This window comes from Triturus cristatus, chromosome 11, assembly GCF_964204655.1.
Source record: "Triturus cristatus chromosome 11, aTriCri1.1, whole genome shotgun sequence".
NCBI lineage: Eukaryota > Metazoa > Chordata > Amphibia > Caudata > Salamandridae > Triturus > Triturus cristatus.
In genome coordinates this window covers 414,115,699-414,137,400 of record NC_140594.1, presented here as the reverse complement: position 1 = coordinate 414,137,400, position 21,702 = coordinate 414,115,699, and the positions used below count along the sequence as shown (strand labels likewise).

At 45.8% G+C, this 21,702-nt stretch overlaps 1 protein-coding gene across 3 annotated transcripts in view; it reads left to right on the top strand.

The window, feature by feature from the left end:
• AEBP1 (AE binding protein 1) overlaps positions 1-21,702 on the top strand; it is a 319,836-nt gene that overhangs the window by 169,261 nt on the left and 128,873 nt on the right. For all 3 annotated transcript variants that reach the window (XM_085636122.1, XM_085636121.1, XM_085636123.1), the window contains 2 exons: positions 8,252-8,329; positions 18,307-18,375. In XM_085636122.1, the coding sequence (XP_085492248.1) occupies positions 8,252-8,329; positions 18,307-18,375 (147 nt within the window). The remainder of the gene's footprint in view (positions 1-8,251; positions 8,330-18,306; positions 18,376-21,702) is intronic.

Below are 21,702 nucleotides of genomic sequence, written 5' to 3'. Positions count from 1 at the left end.
AGCAGGTTGTCGTTGCAGCCATCTTAGGTCTCGGCCTCAGGTCTCGGCCTTGTGGGCCCTCAGTGCCAGCATGAACCGATTGAGAAGGCTTCTTTGGCAGATCCCGAAGTGGTACAGAACATCTGCAGTCAGTGGTGAATGCACTGGCTAGACCTATTTGTCACAATCAAGAACATACAGTGTCAGCAAATATGCACACAGTAGTTTCCACTAAGTATTTCCTCGGAGACATGATCTGACTGGAATGAAACGAGGGACTCCTCTATGTATTTTCACGGCTTCTTCTCCTGCCTCGAGTTCTATGGAAGATCAGGTCAGACAGGGCCAAAGTCATCCTCATGGCCTTGTTCTGCTGCAGAAAAGTGTGGTACCCAAAGTTTCTGCGGTTGAGTGTTCGCTCCCTATCAAGCTTCCACTTTAGGAGAACCACCTATCTAAGCAATTTAGCAGGTCCTACACTGAAGGTTCCACAACCTGCTCCTCCATGTATGGAGTATGTACTGTGGCAACTTAGTGTGTTTGACTTCCCATTGGAGATGGAGGATGCCGTCCTGGTGGCCAGACACCTTTCCACAAAGTCGATCTTTGCTAGGCGCTGGGACATATTAGTTACTTGGTGTGGTGCTCAAAACACCAAGTCTTAATAAACCAAACTCTCTGATGTATTTTTTTCTTGTTCTTTTGTTAGCCCAGAAAGTGCTTGTGGTGGGCAAGGTGAAAGGTTATTTGCCTGTCCTCTCAGACTCCTTGTGTTAGCTGACCAACTACTGATGTTTAAATCAATGTGCTTTCTCATGTGCACGCCCTTTGAGCCCACTCATAGCTGTTCCTTAAAGCTCTTGACTTTGAAAACCACCTTATTTACTCATTGTCATAGAATCAGCATGTCACATGAGCTAAATGCATGCTCTGTTGGTACAGCCAGCCTACACTATTTATTTTTCAGACAAATTGGTGTTGAGAACACAGAAAGAATGAATTCCAGAAGTCGTGTCACCTTTTCACATTGGGCAGTTAATCACTCTGCCAGCATTCTGTGCTCTGCCTCATCCTTTATAAGAGAAACTTCGTTATCTTTGACCTCAAGAGAGCACTTAGCTTTTATATTGATCACACAAAGGAATATCTGACAGGACGCTCACCTCTTTGGGGGATTTTCAAGTGCTTAAAAAGGCGAGACAGTGCAAAAGAGGACCTTCTACAGATGGATAGGCGTCTGCATCAAACTCTCCTATGCACTGGGCAAGAAGCATCCCCCAGAAGGCCTGTGGATCCATTTCACCAGGGCCAAAGTTGCCAATATGGCTTTGGTACGGGGGCACCTGTTCTACGTATCTGCCACGTCTCAACATGGGTTTAGATGTACAGCCATGAAGCACTACTTCCTTGACAGCCGCCAGGTCCAGCAAAAAGGACAATTCTAAAGGACTCTTCAGTCTGAGTCCAATCCGCAGCCCCTCCTTTATTGGGAGCTGCTGCTATGATGAGAAGGAGACTCTGTGGTTAGAACGATCTATCAGAAGAACAAGTTACTTATCTTTGGTAGCGTTTCTTTTAGCATATTCTCTAACCGCAGGTCCCTTACTGTCCTCCCACCTTCCTGCTCTGTGGAGTAGTGTCTTTAACAGTCTAAAATGGTCCAATTTAGAGTTTGGCACACTATCTCCAACAATTTAAGGAACTGATGTCAGCACACAATGATGGTGCCTGTATGCGTGTATTCTCTGTCATTTCTGGCACACGGCACCACCTATCCGTGTGCAGGAGTTTTGTTGAAGAATTCTCCGGATCCAGGCTAGGGCCTGTCGATAGCCGAAAGGTGAGGAATCAGCATTTGCAATTGTTCCCCAGATAGCATATTGTTGAAGGTAAGTAACGTGTTCTTTTTGGGTAAGTTCTGGAATGCCATCCCACAAATCCTAAAGCTTATAAACGACCATTTATTTGTAGCAAAGCTTTTCTCTTTCAAATTGCTTTGTAGTCAAGTCTTCTCTATGTCTAACCTCTATCTGTGTTAGTCGTGAGAGTTCTACTCTTTTCTACCTAGCAGTTTTAGCAACAAGGAGCCATGTGTGCCATTCGAGTGCTCGATAAACCAAAGCCAGGGAGCAGGACTCTGTTGAAAGCTGTAGGGTTCCCCGTTCCTATGCTTAAGAATAGGCAGGGCCGTTTCTGCCATTAGGCAATACTAGGCGGCCGCCTAGGGCGGCAAAAGGTCTAGGGCGGCAAAAAGAAGTTGGGACATTTGCCCTTGTGTGCGCAAATAAATTTGTGGTTTCTGCAGCGCCCACAGATGTCTGTGACAATCAGGGCCATCAAACATTCATAGCGCGAACGCGCTACTTATGACGGCCCTGTTTCTTGTTTCTGGCCTGCCCCCAGAGAGAATGGACCAATGATCTCACGAGGGGCAGGCCTGTCATCGCCATTTGCCTTGGCGCGGACGCGCTGTAGACCCGGAGTGCTGTCGTCTGGAGCTCGAGAGATGCAGAGTCAGGAATATCAAGGCAAGGACTGGTTGACCTACTCTGCAGCCTGCTTCTGTTGTGCATGGGAGTCCCTAGGTGCCCAGCAGGTGTATTAAGGTAAGATCAGTGGTTGAAGTGTCCACTTTTCCTGCTCTGCCGTTGTGAGCCCCCCCTCTCTTTCTTCTTCTTATTCCCTTCCTTTCTGTCTCTCTCTCGCAGCTCCTCACTTGCTGAAAACCATGCTTCAACCTGTTCCCGCCAATCATGCTTCTCAAAAGGGGCCGCTTCAGGGACTACAGCATCTAGCTGTCAGCATGAGCCCAGGAAGAAGGCGCCAATGACCGGCAAGCACAGTTTAGTACGCCAGGCTCCACGGGCATGCGATGCGCCCAGGCAAGTGCCTGGGTTAAAACCAGGCCCAAAAGCGGGCCCTTCTGCGGCCGGACAAGGCTGGGCCCCTCTCTTGGCCCCTTGCTTCTCCCTCAACACTCACAATAGGGAAGCGCTAGCTACCTACGCATAAGGCACAAGGTAAGCCCAGGTCTTCAATATCGAACTATCCAATAAATACTATGGGTGCCCTTGACAAACAAATACCCTCAGTTGAACAGAGTCTAGGTTCCTGTAACCACACTGCTGGGACATCGAAAGTTCCCTCCACATTGCTGCCCTTTCCTCCACAGGCCCCGGAGACATCTCTGGCCATGCAGTTAATGTAGCTAACAGGTGTGTTCACCACACTTCAGATGCAGTTCATTACATTTCTCTCTCCGAATCTTTCACAGACCCACCTCTTAAATGCATAAAACACCCGATCCCAGCTTCAATAAACGTCTCTTACCCTCTGTTTCCTCTACTTTCCTTCATTCGTTCCCCTGTGAAATGGATTCAGAGATGGAAGAAACATTTTTGTTGGAAATATCTTTTTCTTACATTTTTCTGTTCCAAAGTGCAGCCTCGGGGGCCAAGAGAAAAATAGGCGCAAAATACGAAAAATAAATAACAAAATAAGGCATTACAGAGTGGTCGCAAAGTGGCCATATTGGTTTTATTCTCACCCAAACACATTAGTGCCACTTTACAGAGTTTGCCAGTGAAGAGCTACTTTCTTTTTTCGTCATTCTTAGAACAGCATTGTTTTTCCCGGGTGTGGAAGTGCACCATTCCTGGAGGTTCTGCAATACCTGGTTAATGACTGGAGTGGAAAACTTTTAATATGATCCATAGCAGCTCCTTACCTTATTTTTTTGTTTATAAAATGTGCACTGCTGCTCTTTGTTCAGGGATGTTGTCTTTTTAAACTATACTAATTATGTTTTGTAAGGATTTAAGCAATGGACATTGAAACGGGTAAAAGAGAGGGGGCGGCATTTTTCAATTCTCGCCTAGGGCTGCAAAACACCTAGAAACGGCCCTGAGAATAGGCCTACGGATATGAAGGCATACATTTACCAGGGTGACAATCTGCCCAGCACCATTGTATTGTATTGTAATTGCATTTATATAGCACTTACTACCCCTGATGATTGGCGCAGAATCGCTTTTTCGGTGAATAGCGCGCTACTCCGAAACCCATGAAGGATTAGTGGTGAAATTAGTATAGTGAAATATGAAATTCATTTGAGCGATGGATATGTTAGTCTGTTATTTGGATTGAAAAGGATAGTAGAAGGATGTAAGAGGGAAGGGTTTGCATCTATATAGTGCTTGCTAGCCCTGATGAGGTGCTGAATCGCTGTTTTTGGCAGGTAGCACGCTACTCCGGAACCCAAACAGGATTAGTTGGAATTAGTATAGGGAAATATGAAATTAATTTGAGAGGTGGACATGTTAGTCTGTTATTTGGATTGAAAAGGAGGGATGGAAGAGGGAGGGTTTATTATATAGCACTTATTACCCCTGATGAGGTGTTGAAGCGTTTTTTGTCGGGTAGTACGGTACTCCGGAATCCAAAATTGAGGAAATAAGCTGCATGAACTCTATGATTATGGCGAGTTCCTGTAGTGAATATTCACTGCATTATGGCGCGCTGGGGACCACTTTGATTAGAGAATCTGTACACTCTATATTTAAAAGCGTTTAGTGAGTGATGACAGGTTTTTGGGTTTTTATTTCATATAAGCTATTTTTGGTTTTCGAAACTTTTTATTTATACTTCACAATGTATAGTCAAATTGGGAAATACTTTTATCTTCCACAGAGTATTTACTCCTCTTCACTTTGTCTTCTAATTTTCTGCGGTTGTCAACTTGTGAATAATCATTCCACATACACCAAAGCATCCTGCCAGGAATATAGCGTGCGTCACCCCCTGTCTGCCCCCGCGTCTCTCACCCCATTTCCGTGTGCTGGCGCTATGGAGTCGTCAAAGCTTTATATGAGTGGCATACAAGCGAAATACGCATGAAATTACTACGCAACGTCTGGTGTCAAGGAGAATCTATGAAATCCTGCGCTGTCTGCTAGCCACCAGACGCCAGTGGAAATAAAGATGTCTTATTGCCTAACCTCCACTAGAAGAAACCTCAGACCCCAGTGAAGCTTGTGGCTTGGCAGGCCTCCCTTCTTACCAGACAGGAACTTTCACGCTTTAGCGCCATCTAGTGGATTTTGACAATAGTTAAATTTCTCGTGACGTCTTTGTTTCATAGAAAAGTGCTAACAATGAACAGTCTTCTAACTTTGAATTCAACAACTCCATTTTTATCATCATTGGGATGATGAGAGGCTGAGCCAGCCGTGCCTGGATTCATGTCTCTGACCTGGCGGTTTTACACAGTTTTCTGGGGAACAAGATGCAACATCACACTGAACTATCTATAGTTTGTTTTCCTCTGTTAGGATTTGCCATGGCCGAGGTTCATGGAAGGTACACTTGTTAGTGCCAAAAGATATACTTAACTATGTGAATAGCCCCGTGGTGCACATTTCATTCTCTGAACTCCTATTTTGCAGGCATTTGTGAAATTGTAAACCATTAGCACGCTGTTCATCTGTTGTTTTGCAATTTATTCATGTTAAGAATCCAGAATCATTTGAAAATGACTCACTTCATATCACTAAAATAACAAGAGATCTGTTATGTTTCCAAAACTATAATTTAATCAGTGTAACATGCAAAACACTTTCCATCCACGTTTTCACAAATTCGCAAATATCGGTGACTCATAGAATCAACCCCAGTGCATTTGAGAGCCCTGCGGCCCTTCGTCAGGGGGGTGGACACCCCTGCGATAGAACATTACTCATGTATTAAAGGAACCTTGAAAGAAAGCACATCAGTGGCCCACCACCGTGAGAACGAAGGGGCAGATTTACAAGCCCCTTGCGCCACCGGTGCGTCACTTTTTGTGTCGTACCGGTGGCGCATTTTACTGCTCCATATTTACAAGGACAGAAAAAGCCACCCTGCATGATTTTTCCTGTCCTTTTAAATATGGCCCCTTTGCACGCAGCACTCTGCGTGAAAGGGGCGCATGGCAGCAGTTTGTGCGCCAGCGCAAGGGGAAGCACAGAGATGTGACATATTGTTGTAAATATGTTGCATCCCTGTGCTTTGAAAGTGACTCAGACAAAGGGCTTGCGTTCCGCTCTGAGTCACTTTTTTGTAAATCTGCCCCTCAGTGCTTTTATCTTTTTTATGTAGATAGGTAAGTTAGTAACTTCTTTTAACACAAATATAGATACTTTTGTTACTTGCAGTTCTTAAATTGTAATCCTTCTAATATAGCACAGTGAGCTATGAAGGGCATGTGACTCCACCACCTTGTAAATAACCCTCAGTGTCTTATGTCACACATCCTGTGCATCGATTTACACACATTATTTATTGTCAATGTACAATGTTGCGTATGTTGTAAAGTGCCCTGACACCCTGCATTGGGATGAGTAGCGCTCTAAAAGAAATAAAACAAAAAGTGGCATTTAAATTATTTGTGTAAATACTGGGACAGACCATTGACGTTCTGACGGTGCATGCATCTCTCTTATACACAGGAAGTGCACAAAGTCAAAAGCATGCCTCTCTAAGTACCTGCAAAGTGATAAGCTGCGTGCCTTTGTTTCCCCTCCATCACATCTAGTTGTGAGGCTCCTCATAGTTCCCAGCCAGGACACTCGAACAAAGGAGGCCTTTGCTCTGGGCCCAGATGGAATTTAAAATAGCAAAGCCCCTCCCCGCCTGCATGGTGCTGCTCGGAATGGAAACAAATAATGTGAAGGTTTCGTTGATTGTTCCTCGAGTCTGAAACCTACACCGGGACGAATTCAGCATATTTAGTAGGCCTGGGCGAAGCACTACGCTACGCTCGCGTAGTTTGCGAAGTTCGCGCTACTTCGCACTACGCGAACTGCACGTAGCACAGTGCGAACACGCGTAGCGTAGTGTTGCGTAGTGCTGCGGTCATTTTTTGCTTGCTCGCGGTCCTCAACGTCAAGTTGGCGACCGCGAGCAAGCAAAATGACATCCTGGCGAGACTTTTTCCTTGTTCGCGATCGCGAGCATGGAAAATAAACCTCCCGGCGAGATTCCCAACGCGAGAAGGTCAGGTTTCTCATTGCGAGGGGTCGCGTATGCTCGCGACCGCTCGCGATGAGAAACTACCAGTTCGCGTTGAGAAAGCTGCAGCTCGAGGAAAAATCTACTCGAGCAGCAGAAAACTACAGCTCGCACTGTGCAAGATGCCATTTTCAATGATTGCACAGTGCCGGTTGCTTGTCCGCACTGTGCAATCATTGAAAACAACATCTTGCACAGTGCGAACATGTTACTTCGCAGTTCGCGAAGTGCTACGCGTAGCTCGCGTAGTGCGAACTTCACTTTGCGTAGCTTCGCGAAGTGCTACTTCGCGAACTACGCCCACCCTTAATATTTAGTGGGGCCCAACTTCTTGGCAGGGTGGACGGTGTCTACCCTATGAAAATAGTGGATGGATGCCGTCCAACCACGTGTAACCCAAACTTGTGCCCTGGCCATACCCCCCTCCACTGCTTCAATCTCTCATTTATGCTGATGACTAGTTTCATGTGTCGACCAGTGTTCAGAGAGCCAGGAGAAGGTGTAGAAAGACTTATCGGCGGGTAATCTTCCTTACTCTGAGTTCTATCCTCTTTGTAGCCGTCTTTACTTGTAAGGTTGTTGCCACCTCCAGACCACAAATATTGACTGCGACGAGGACCCAGGATGTAGAGCTTCAAACCCTGGGCCAAATGGGTCCCACTCAGAAGTCATCAAAACAAGTATTGGCAAAGCAGTAGAACTGGGTTTAATGCGCATGCAGGGTTAGCACAGTAGGGCGAAGAACACAGGCAGGAGCCATCAGGAGTAGGCTGAGAAGTCTGTAATTATAAAGTAGTCCCTCCTACAGTTCAGTACAAGCACAGAAGTGGAAGTAGAAGGATACACCCAATAGCATTGCGTGAGAGATCAATACTCCATTGGGCTGAGCCAAGACATGATTGACAACATCTGAAAGCAATGGCTGAAAAAGGCTGGTCGAAGAAAGCCAGTGATTGGAAGGGAAGGACCCAAGCGTGCACTTGCAAACTCATACACTCACACCCACACCCACACACACACAAGCTCTCTCTCTCTCCGACAACCATGCTGCGGATTCTGCAGAGGGATCGGTGGTCATATCTGTGAGGGGTTGGCTTGATGCAATTATAGTAAGGGTAGGATTTTATCTTTTGTAATTTAGGAGATCCGAGAATTGTTTTTTTTTTGGGCATGTTTCCAATACTTACTCATTCTTGTGTTCCTTCCCATTCTGTCACCACAACAGGGACGCCAGAGGAACTCCCCACTCCGCCTCCAGAGGGAGATTACAACGAAGGAATAGACCGAGAGATGTTCGAAGAATGTAAGTAGCCTAAGGGGTGAGCAGTGATATGACAGCAAAGAAGACAAGAAAGCACATATGTTGTCATGTGTAGTACATACATACATACTCCATTGTTCTTGCTGTCTACTAATTCCACCCAGTGAGCACCCTGCAACCCACTGGTGGGACACACCTGCAGACACACATGATGCACACTGCATCCAAGCGCCCAAAGCTTCACGGGTCTGCACCCCCCATGTCTTCCGTTTAAGTTCATTCTTGAGAATTGCTACCAGGGCTCGTAAGACAATGCTTAATCCCTGAGTTTTTAATACATGAATGGTTAAGTCTAAAAATTGTCATTTACTTACAACCTCGAGTTTGTAATATTGTGTTTTGCAATTGAATTTATATTAATATGTATTGTTACTCTTCTCCCGTCATTCATACTGTTTTTACTGTTTTGTACTTTTATGGATACAATGTTTATCCGAATAAAGTTTATGAACTGAACACACATGATGCACACTGCATCCAAGCGCCCAAAGCTTCACGGGTCTGCACCTGCCCCACCCCCCACAGCCCCCCCACCCCAGCTCCTTTATTCTGCTGATCGACGTGGACTGGCACTTCCTTCAGCCACATCCAATGATCCTGCACTGATGGGCCCCTCTACTCATGTTCAGAACTATATACAGAACTCTGATTTCTGCCTATGAAGGTTGAGCAGTTGACAGACACTCCCATGATACTGTGACTCAGTTTGCCAGATTTTGCAGCCTCAAAAATATAAAATATGCATCCCAAAAAAGCAATTTTTGTTGGTATTTTTGTGGCAGGCACAAGTTGCGACCTAGTTGCAGGAGCAACAACAAAGCACTGTGCCTTGAGGCAACAGAAAGCTGAGAAGAGGGATGTCTGGTGCAAAAAAAAGTGCAGATTTTAATTTAAACTCAGAACTGCCACTGGCACAATGTAACTCATCAGAATCCAGGCCACTGCACGAAATGCATGCCCTGGCGTGGAAGGGGGCAGGATGGTGATGCTGACTGCAGTAACAATTCTTCCAGGCCAGCACCGTGTATTTCATGCAGGGCAAGGAGGCGCCATAGGCACTCGAGGGCGGATTTTGGACCACAGGAGGCCAGATACTGCTGGGAAGAAAAGGGGACTAGGAGAAATGGAGACAGGGGGGGGGGGGCAACCAAGGAAATCAGGTGGCTTTGACTCGCATTTTAAATCTGCCCGGAGGTGCAGTTTGGATTGTGTTGGAATTTCCCTTGCTGGTAGATGCCCGAATCACCGAGCTCCCTCGAGTTGGGTGAGAAAGGTTGGGTCTTCTGGGGCATATTTATGTCCCCCAGCCTGGAACGGCTTCCAGAGGGAGTTGAACATGGTTTAGACCAGGTTGCTAAGAGCTTTTCTATCAAAGCTTTGTTGAAAGGCACAACAGCTGTGGAGCAGTAGACCCAGGCTGCAAGAATTCTATTGGGAAATCTGAATATGTCTCTAAAATAGACTGCTTGTTAATGAACTACTCGCCTCAGTGTGGGGGAGGGAGTTCATATCGGCCTATTGGAAGGCAGCTACACCACTAGCATTCTGCAGGTCTAAGAAGAGGCTGAAATCTGTTTAATGATGGGTGAGTAAACCATCCGCCCCGTCGTCGTCCTCCTGGAGCATCTTGAAGCCCTTGAATAGCATTAGAAGTTGATTCTACGATAGTACTGGCTTTGGGGAAGAGGCTTGAGCTCATCCAAAGTTGGTTGTACCTTGTCAATCCTACAAAAAGACACAGACCTGGTCCGGGCTGATGTTGGCTCTAGATCGGAGACAGGTGTCAGCGTCAGATCTGGAGTAAGCACCACTGAGGTCGGAGCAGGCGCCAGAGCAGTCAGAATCAATAGGGCCTCCACCACAGGAGAGAAGCCATAGGCCAGCACAGATGAGGACCAGATGGAAGTCCAACTGAGTCAGTCGGTATTAGGACAAGCCCTGCCAACAGAAGCCCGACTGTAGGTCCCCGTGGCTCAGTGGGACCTGAACGCCCTCTACAGTGAGCTGGCATTGTCCTACAAAGCTGCAGCATGGCCTACCCTTAAGGCTTCTATCAGCAGACAAACCTTGGCCCGGGATACTCGGGCTGCTGCAGCCAGTTTCGGCATGGGTTCAGAGTTGGACGATGGAAGCAGATCCAGGTCCTCTGAATGCTGAATGAGTGACTTCGCTCTGAAGCAGAAGTAGTGGGATGGTGATGAGTCCCTCTTGGACACCTTGCATTTGTCATGACGCTTGTCTCTCTGCTTCATCTTTGGGTTACGCGAGGATGGTGGCTTCCAGGGAGACTGGGCACTGGTATGGCAGCGGCCTCACGAGTCGGAGCGGGAGTAGGTCCACTGCTTGGAGCGTGTCCTGCTATATTTCTTCTACAGCTTCCCCCCCCCCCCCCCCCCCTGGTGACGGTGAGGTTAGTCAGCATGCATTTGCCGCAAGACATGGTATTTTGGCAAGAACCCAGACACCACAAGCAAACATCATGAGAATTCACGACCGACTTCAGCTTTCTGTAGTCACTGCACGGTTTGAAGTCTGTGGTCCTCAGGAGAAACATTTTTCTTTGCGCACTGTCTAGAAAACAAGCTGATTTGAGTTGGTAAACATCAACAAAAAGTTGGGAGCAGAGTAGAAGGTCAAGAAAAGCAAGAAACTGACATGAGTGTGCATGGGTGGCTCCTTCACATGGTTTCATGTGGTCACTCCGTGGCACGGTGCGAGTTCACCACAAAGCCAATGGAGCGATCTATTAGCACACAGGAGCAGGTACTTTGGGAAATTTTAAATCTAAGCAGACGTGCATGGGGAAAATTACAAAGGTGAGGACTCTGTGGTTGGAAGTAGTCATTAAAACACGTATTTTTAAGGAGCTGCTCTATATCTACAAAACAACAAACAATCATAATGTGCACTAGGACCGCTCCTTAAATCACTCTTGAAATGAATTACCAGTATTATAATTGCTGAGGTCAGTGGAACTGCACTTTCTTCTGTAGATTGACCTGTACCTCATATCACTCTTAGATAAATATAAAGAACCTTCACAAACAATCGTAGCAGAAAGAGGAAAATAAGAATAGAAAAATAGAGAATTATGGGAAGCAGTTGTAGGGAAAAGGACATTGGGAACACGGTATCAGGTGTGGCAGTGTTTGGGTTCACCTGGGATCAATACCATGTTCCCTGATCCTTCGAAGTGTTCATTTTGGCCAACACAAATGGACCAGAGAAGAGTTGTTTTATGAGAGATCTGTGGATGCTTCATTAATAGGATAGTGTTTGGATGAGAGGTAATTTACTAGTGGTATTGACTGCCCCTCCACTCATTACTGACAAAATATGAGTTCAGCTTTTAAGTATTTTATGGTTTATGACTTTATATATTGATGATGTCTCCCAAGAATGTTATTTATTTTAAATAGCAGCCTCTCTCCTTCTTCCAACCTCCTTGCTCCTATATCTATATCACCCGAATTCTTTCCTACCTAGTTGCTGGCAGCTAGCTTGTTGTCCAACGCCACTTCCCACACTCTCCGGTAAACTTCGCCACATGCGTGTGGCTGCTCGCCTCTTGTAGAGGAGTGAGGGGCTGAGGTTCAGCGAATAGCCAGGACTCGACAGTCATCGTAGACTGCACCTTGAGAAACCTTCCTTGCACCTTGCCACAGGCGCCATTGATAGATGTGGCCCTATCACTCTGCTGTGCATCCTTGCTTCTCAGTGCATGCACTGAGATATGTGATGTTTTGCTTGCTTGACTTTGCATTCATTGGACGAGAGTGAGCATCAGATAAGATTGTCTGGCTCATCTGGAGGATGGTGCTCTGGGCACTGGTTCAATCCAACAGATCCACTGCAAACCAACAAAGATGTGTGGAACTAGTGCCCCTTTGATGCCTGAAATAAGAGAACTGTTGTGTTATTAGTTCTAACATTGCCACCCCAGAAAGACCACTGTAAAAAAGGCAATGCTGAGAACACCGCCTTTATCTATACTGTGTTTAGTTGGAGCATCTTATCTGATCTGTCCCATGAAGCACTTATATAGAATATCTTGCAGTAAGGCCACATTTGAACTCTGAGTCATTTGTCAACAAAACCAGATGGCTTGGCAGATGAAAGAGGCATGACACTAGCAGGTTGGGGCAATCTCTGAGGTATGATATAAGAGACGAGTGGACCAGGACAGGCCTGGACTGGCTGTCTGGCACCTGGAGGCATGAGGCAGCAGCTGTGGGCAGTCATATAGGATAAACACTGATTTATTTCTGATCAATGTCTGTACAAACTGCGAAGGTAATCCATGCCACCGATCCAATCCCTGTTTACCCTTCACTTGTTTTACTTAATCATGCATTCCCTATGAGTGTTTGTTTTTTCCAGATTAATGTGTTCCTGTAGTTTTTTGTGCAAACTCCTATTTGTGCATACATTGAACCGAGTTGCCTCTAGGTGTCTGTGTGAGCTCAGGTTGTGGGTGGGTGTTTATAAGGTGCCTGATAGAGAGTTGTAGAGTTCGGGCCAAAGGCAGTGCAAACATCTCACAGTGTATGTCAGGGTCATGAAAGTGTTCAGAATACATGTGCATCTAATCCTTGGTCTATCTGCTGGGGGCACAGAGCAATGGTCATGTGTGCCAACTTAGGTTATAGTCGAAAAGTGGGATTTGTGTACACACTTGTCAACACATTGACAAGGTGAAAGTAAAAGAAAATGCAGTGTTTAGAGGTGAGAGGGTGTGCTGTGGGATGCGGAAGTGTAGAGACGGAAGTATATGCAGAGTGAGAAGAGTATGCTGAAGAAGAAAGAGATAAGGAGTGAGATATGAAGACAGCGCGTTTTAGAACCGTGAGGAGAAACGGACGCAACTGTCTAACATGGAGAGAGTGCAAAGGAAAGTGAGAATCTGAAGACCACCTCCCCATTCACTGACTTTATTCATGTTTAATTCAAAGTCGCATATTTTCAGAATTGACACATTTATGATTCTTGTTATTCACAACAAAATCATTGTTACTCATTTATCTCATCCATCTAACAAGCCTCTGCAAAGCCAGTAGTTCTGACTTGTTTTAGGCACATGTCCTTTGCTCTGTTACATCAGGATGCAACAACAGAAAGCTCACAGCAAAGCACCCAAATACTGGTCGGGTGGCACCCTATGCGAAGCACATGATTTTAGTTTACATGTTTTAAGCCTCGCCCTTAATTACGCAGGCCACAACTCTTGGAAAGGATTCTTAGATATGCAATTTAGGCCACACACCTTTTGGCACCCTTAACTTTTTTCGTCAGCCTTAAAGCCACACCTCTCCAGCATCGGCTCCCACACCCCTCTTCACCCGTGGCACCGTTTTCCTTGGTTCCCTGTAGCTTCCATTCTCCTGGCATGCCCACCCTCATTTAGCACCACTTTTTTTGCCTGCTCCTCCTCCACCTTCCTTGGCTTCACCCCCGCAACACCCATTTTCTTCCCCCGTCCGCCAGTATGGTACTGATTTACCTCAGCTCCCTCTGTCTTCTGGGATGTTTCAGGCTTACCTTGTGGGCTATGGCCAGTGAGATTTTATTGCCCATTTCTGATTAATTCAGGAATGCCATTGCTCATCCAAGATGGACATGGAGCAGTTAAATATGTTTTAAGGGTCGGCCTGTACACAACAGACTGTGTGGGTTGTACCATGGACAGCAGTTTCATTATCAGGCTTCATGCCTGCATGCACGCCACAGGATTCTCCAGTGACACAGAGGCATCCCTTATGGATATGCCATTTGATGGTTCCTGGTTTATTGAAGAATGACAAATGTGCCATGGCTTTTCGGTCTACTGGCTGCAGCCTGGCAGTTTCTTCAGTAGTACTGGAAATTCAGAGGATACCTTCATGGTCTCGGCTATTACCAGAGGCAGCCCTTCTTACCCATACAAAAGCAAGCATAATCCTTTCAAAGCTCAAGAGGGCCAGGTGGTTGAAGAGACCATTTGCGCCACCATGGATTTTTTTTTGTTGCAACTTTTATATAGCGCGAACTCGACCCAAAGGTATTGGAGCGCTGTACATGAGCACCGTATTTACATTACATATTCAGGCACGGGGAGGTTAAATGATTTTCCCAGAATCACAGGATGTGGACGCGACCCCGAGGCTCGAACCCTGGTTTCCAGCACCAAAGTCGGCAGTCTAGCCGACAGACCACATCCTCTCCCCCATGGATGGCAGTCTTCATCATCGACCTCCTCATTCTCCCCTCCTTGACCCCCCCCCGTGCGCAGCTGTTAGGCCAATTTTAGACCTCCTACTTTTGAACACATTCCTCTGGAAGAACAAATTGGTAGCCTTGGACTTCCCCTGCAAGAGTTTATGAAGATAATGGCATAGGTTGCAGTCTATTTTCACATATCAGGGATATGGGTGTACACCATCCCTTGTCTGGCTGATGAAGGGAGGGTCGCCACAGTCTATCGCAGACCACCTCCAGACTACCGTCACTCTTCTATTGACACTGGAGTTTTCAATCAACAAGGTATAATCTCACTAGAGGCAATGTAGAAGATCATTTCATAGTGGTCATTCCGAAAACGGTGGCATCAAGTTTTTCCACCCTGCCACAAGTCCAATACACCAAGAAAGTTCTAAGGTCACTACTGAGTTCTAGCATGGGTGGTTCTGAGGCTTCTTGACCTCATGCATTCTGTTGGTCTATTTGGTCCAGTGGAACTGGTGCCTTCAGTGGCCTCAACACTAGGACTGCTTATGAGACAACATTTGTATTTTGGAGGAGGCTGTTTGGAAAGTCCTGTGGTGGCTGTCGGAAGCCAACCTTTCTTGTGCCAGACTTTTCCTCCTACCCCACCCATAGCTCACACTAGTCACAGATGCATCGTTTCTAGGTTGGGGCAGTCACAAATTAGAGATCAAGATCAGGGGCACCATAGGAGCCTGCTGGAGCTTCGCATTCGGCTTTTTCTGTCCATCAGAGGAAAGCTGGTCTAGGTCCTGACAGACAACATGACCTCCAAGTGGCACTTCAACAAGCAGGACGGCATGGGGTTGCAGATCTTGTGCATGAGCCACAGCTGCTCTGGAAGTGGTTGGAGCCCCACAGAATCCCTCTGACTGCAGACATTTAGCAAGTTCACTGAATGATGAGCTCAGCACACACCATCTGGCGGATCACGATTGGTGACATCACCAGGAGGTGATACAAGGTGTCCTTGCCCTCTGAGGCATATAATAGCTAAATCATTTCACTACCTCAAAGAACACATAGTGTCTACTGACTGTTGGAGTATTTGTCAAGAGGCTTCCTGTGATACATTTCGACCTGCAGTGGGACTCTGGTCCCCGGGATGCTTTCCCTGTCTACCTCTCCTGCCCTGAATTATCAAAGTCAGAATAGACTGGGCCTATTGAAATACCTAGGTGCATAGCTATTTCATGTGAAAGAGAGAGCATGTTTTCAAACATGAAGATTAGAAACAGAATGTTTAGTTCAAATTTAAAAAACATCAAACATGCAATGAGATATTCGTTGCAAAAAGATATTAGATTCTGTTTTATACTTTTTTTTAAAAGACGGGTGCAGTAGACACATGTAAAGTATGCTCCAAGTCTTCTTGTTGTTTTTGAAGATGAATTTATTGTTGAGTTAATAAGAACTAAGTATACAGGTATGGAGGGCTCAAGGAGGCAAGTCCAACTGACACAAAAGAATTCTAAGACTTGCCTCATACATTCCAATAGTAACAATGTATATAATAAAGGCTCAAGAGAATACAGAGATTTCGCATATGTCCTGTAAATCAAGGTAAGTAAAAATAACACAGAAACATATATTAAAAGTGTGAACAGCATTAACACCACAAAATATGCAGGAAGATTCTCACGTTTCTATAATTACCTAAGGATTACAAAAAATAAACATGTTACCATAAATAGTTACTTTTTGCTTGCCACTGTACAGCTCAAAAAACAAAGTAGAAAAAGAAAGAAACAGCTGCTTTAAGTATGCCAAGTCTCCTGACCCACCTTTCCACTCGGCTGCTGGCTCTGGCAGCAGGCACTGTGACATCAGAACTGAACTGTAATGAGTTATTACAGTTAAGGTCTGACGTCATTTCATTGTAATATGTGACTGGGTGTGTCACAAGTTGCCTGTTATATATAGAATTATGGATGGGTAGCTGTGAATTATGGGGATGTTTTACTCTGAGGGGTTTAGTGACATTGAATAGACAATTAGAGTGAATCTCAAGTTGTCTATGATGTCACTCAGAACCACGAGGTGAAAAACATTCCAGTAATTCAGATTTTACATCTATAGTTCACTGTTATGTACGGTCCCCTAAAATTATCGTCCCTGCTGTCATACATAACATGGCCTCTGTCAACCTTCCCTGCCTTTCTTGCCCCTCCTGCAGCTGTGCGTTCTGCTTTCAGTCAAAACAGACAAGCAGTGCTGGGCTGACAGGCACTCAGAGAGCCCTTTCATGCTGGCCTGGATGTCCTGTATGACATCACAACAGTAGGTAACCAGCTTTACCAACTGCTGCTATATCCTAGCAGCGGGTATATTTAGAAACTGAAATAAACGATAGAGGCTTTCTGTGAGAGCCATTCATAACAGAAAATAGAGACAGGATTCTATATAGGGATTGCAGAATCCCATGTATTTTATGAGCATAATGCACCAGAACCACTCTGTGTCACAGTCCCTTGGAACAGTTAAGGTGCAGCTTTAAACTATGGGATGCTCGCTTGTGGCCTATTTGAGTATCAGTGGTCATGGGTCAGGCTGACCTAATGAGCTTCAAATCAACAATACTTGAACATCTCCTAATAACATTGGCCACACCCTGGAAAAATTATGCATCACTCAGATACACCCATATATTTAGGAGTATAAATGCACTTAACTGGATATATTTTAGTTTATGATGAATAAACTCTAAGGGGCTGTTAATTAGCATCAGAAAAGTGATGGATATCATGCAAGGTTCTTAAAACTAATGTCAGCTAAAGAAACGTAAATGATCATATTTCTAGTGGGCCAAGCTGTATCAGATAGGATCTGATTCTCCTATGTGATAACATTTCCTGTTGTGCATCCAGTATTTTGTATTGGGACACAACGTGTGTATGTAGAGACACATTTTATTTGTGTAAGAGAAAGATCGGGGCAGAGTCTGAAGTATTGGAATATTTTTTGCCACTATACTTCTAAAATTATGTTGTAAAGTGCACTGTCAGGGGGACAACACACAAACACTGCTCAGCAATTGTTTGCTTGGTGCAGTTTAATTGTTGTTTCACAGCTTCTTGGATTCCCACTCAAGTCTTGCAAAAACAACCTATTGCTCACTCCTCCCTCCTACCACTTCACTTACTTGTCACAAATTCACTTTTTCATTCATCACTCGCTCCACCACCTTTACTCACTAATTGACAGTCATTCCTGTATAGCAGTTTTCGAAGACCAGAAGGATTGTGATTTTGCCACTGCACAAGATCAAAATTTGAGCCCAGCGGTTTCTCCAATCATCTTGAGAAAGGCTCTGTTCTGGAATACTGAACTGTACATTATGAACTTTGCACGCAAACCCTCTGCTGAAGAGAAAGCGCGTGGGAGGCTTGAAGTGGACAGACTCAAATCCACTGTTTCCTTCTGAACACCTTAGTACACTTAACTCATTTTATGAAACATTGTTGTTATCATGCTGCACTTTTGTCTTGAGGTTGTGTCACAACCCAGCACAGAGTTATCCAAGAATAATACCAACTAGTAACCACCAAACTAATCAATTGCAGTTGAAAAAAAAACGAGTATGATTGTTTTATCCACTTTACTGATGAGCTAGCACCATCCTCTCGCATATTCTGCTTCTTGAGGGACTGATGATAGGGCATTTTGGCACGGATGAAATAGTACTTATACTACTTTATTTTTTCACTATAATTGTGCAGATGATTATGAGCTGCGACAGTGGAGACCCCGGAAACCCCCACAGAAGAAGGAAGAGATCGAGACGCCAAGTAGGTCCTTTGCTTCCCTACGTTTGATGATTTTCTGTGTTTTTTGAAATATTTCTTTTTGTAGCATGAAGAGAGTTGGAGGAGATGAGGGAAGTAGAAGGTACTCACCACAATGACTTCTGTCCTCTTAGGCCATGGTTGCCTTCCTCAAAAATTATAGGACGTCCCTTCCACAACAGGATGGAAATTGATGGAACACCCTTGCTACTATGCACCCAGGTCACTTTATGAAATCTGAAGCCAGGAACATTATGTGCTCCGCACACGCCGAGACCCTCCCCCTAAAATGTTTGCCTGCTTTTGAGATTCAATTCTTTTACTCACAAAGTGATCGTTTGATTCTTGCAATGCATCCTCATACGAAGTGTATTTTCTACTACAAGTAGTAGGTAAATGTGATAGATGATCTGCACTAGGGTAGTTGCTATCTGCAACACATTAAATGATTAAATTGAAAACATGACATTTTGTAGTAAGTCTTGCCAGGCAAGAACTCGCCCACCGCATACCCATTTAACCATGTAAGTATATTAAACATTTGTAGTCAGTTGAAAGAACAAACTTTGTTCCCTAAATAAATGTTTTGAAATATTAAAACTCCAATCTTAAGGGAAGCCCAATCCTAAAGTGTTAGCAATGTAATGTATTTCTGAACACCTTAATGTACTTGAACTTTTAATGCTTACAAATGTCGCTTTGACTAGACCACTTTGCTACTTACAATAACAAGTCAAACCAAACACGCAACTTTAAAGCGACGATAGTGCCTTGACTCTAATAGATAATATTTGTATGCCTTTTTAGTGAGGCATTTGACGGCTACTTGCCTGATAAATGATCTCACAAGCCTTGAGCGTAATATCACTGTCTCAGATCAGCTCTGCGAACTTTATTGACTCTGATAGTAAAGCGATGTTTGTTCAAGGGACTTTGCTCTGTCATGCAGGCACTTTACTGCTATAGGAGAGACACTTACATGAAGGAGCCATTCCTTAGGTATACTTGTCAAGAATTCCTGTCATACGAGGGGAGGAAAACGGTAACCAGCGAAAACGGACTACATCTCCCAGGATGCTTAGCGGTTGAGAGGTTATGTAAACAGGAGAGCTGTTACATAACTCAAGGGAAACACGCCCTTATGTAAACAGGAGAGCTGTTACACAACTCAAGGGAAACACGCCCTTATGTAAACAGGAGAGCTGTTACATAACTCAAGGGAAACACGCCCTTATGTAAACAGGAGAGCTGTTACATAACTCAAGGGAAACACGCCCTTATGTAAATAGGAGAGCTGTTACATAACTCAAGGAAAACACGCCCTATAAAGGGAGGAACCGGGAGGTACAAGGCTGTCGGATATTGTGTTTACACCGACGTACCTGCTTCGTGAAGAGCAGTGTTCCGGAGTGGTGCTCCAGTAAGGCAAGAACGGAGGTAGGTCGAGTCGTTACTCCCTGGGCCGTGTCTTACCCCATCGTCACCTGTGAAGGACCCGGAAGCTCTACCGGTCAACCCTTGAGCTTCGCTTTTTGACTCGGCTGAGTCCAAGCGCAGTGGCGCTTTTGCTGGTTGGAGTCGTAACTCCCAGCCCGACCAGAGACACAGGGACTGCCAGCTGTAACGCACACCAGGAGGTGTTTGCCGCGTTACAGACTCGGAAGTCCACAGGATCGATCGAGCGGCTGCTCTCGGTTCAGTCTTCTTGCTTTTGAGTGGGGTATCGGTGACGCATCACCAGGAGGTGACTCCGCGTCCCGGTGCAGTCTGAGGAAGAGGTTGAGCGGCTGCTCCCTTCAGGTAGAGACCCCGGCTGGGTGTTTCCCTGACTCCTCGATTCTCCCCAACACTCTTCGTGCCCCTCACAGCCTACCGATTGGCATTGTCGGCCATTTCATTTCTGCCCTCTGTTGGCATACGCCGGGATCGGCGTATATGCAGAGGACGGTTAGGACCATCCGTGCTGTGGGCTGGTAACGTACTTAGCCTGGAGGATTCCAGTGACTATAACTTTTGTTTGTTCTTTGTATTTTATTTGCCTTCATTAAAAGAACTAACCCTTCACAAGTGGTTGCGTCCTCATTGTCGTGTCTGTTAAACGATCCTGAGACGTTCAGGGCGTTACAAAATATCCGACCTTAATAACACTAACTGTCTCCCGGTCGATAACAGACATGGCAACACTTGATGATGTGCTGGCTGCTTTAGCGGCCATGCAAGTTGAAGTGGCTGCCTCTAGGCAAGAAACAGCCGATGTAAAAGCCAGACTGGATGCTATCCAATTGGACCCGCTCACGCCCAGCACCTCCCTCACGAACCAGACCCCTGCGGTAGTAGTGGAAATGCCGGTAGCCATCCCCTTGGCAACACCAGAGAGGTACAGTGGGGATCCTAACACAGTGCAGGTATTCCTCACACAAGTGGCGCTACATTTATCGTGCAAACCAAAGGCGTTCCCCACGAGTCAGGCTCGTGTGGCTTTCCTTATATCCTATTTGGCTGGAAACGCGGCACAATGGGCCGTACCTCTGGTGAGCAGGGACGACCCCCTCTTATGTGATTGGGGTGCTTTTCGCGAGGAATTCCTGAAGGTATTCGACAGAAGGGCTGACTCGTACACGGCGGACCGTGAAATGCTTGAGTTGAGACAGGGATCCAACGACCTGGTGCAGTATCTCAACGCGTTCCGAAGGCTGGTTGCGGAAACCAAGTGGCCTGTTGCTAAACAGACGGCGCTCTTCCATCAAGGGCTGTGCGATGAGCTCAAGGACGCCGTGGCTCATATTGACCCTCAACCCAAGACATGTGAGGGCCTTATCAACCTGGTATTACGGCTGGAACATAGGCTAAGTGAAAGAAAGGGGGATCATGGGAGAAAAGGAAAATCCCTTCCATCCTATGTGACGGTGGGAAGTCCTGAAACTTCCACCGCATCCAAGGGAGAACCCATGGACATCAGCGCAATACGAGCGAGCCTCACAGCCACGGAGAAAGAGTCACGCCGTAAACAAGGATTGTGCCTATATTGTGGCAAAAAAGGCCACTACGTACGTGAATGCCCTGCCAAACCGAAGACGTCACGTTATCGGGCCAACCGGTCGGTAACAGCCGTGGTGGACATACCGGCGGAAAACTAGAGGACTCCAAGACCAGAGAAGGGGCATCTCGGAGTCACTCATCCATCCCTTCACTTTCCAACTCGGTCACTAAGGGACAATGACACCTGTTTATCACGGTGCACGTGGGAGTGCATGACCAGTGGATACCCGTTGTGGCCATGGTGGATTCAGGGGCCACTGGCATGTTTATGGACCACAACGAGGCATGCAG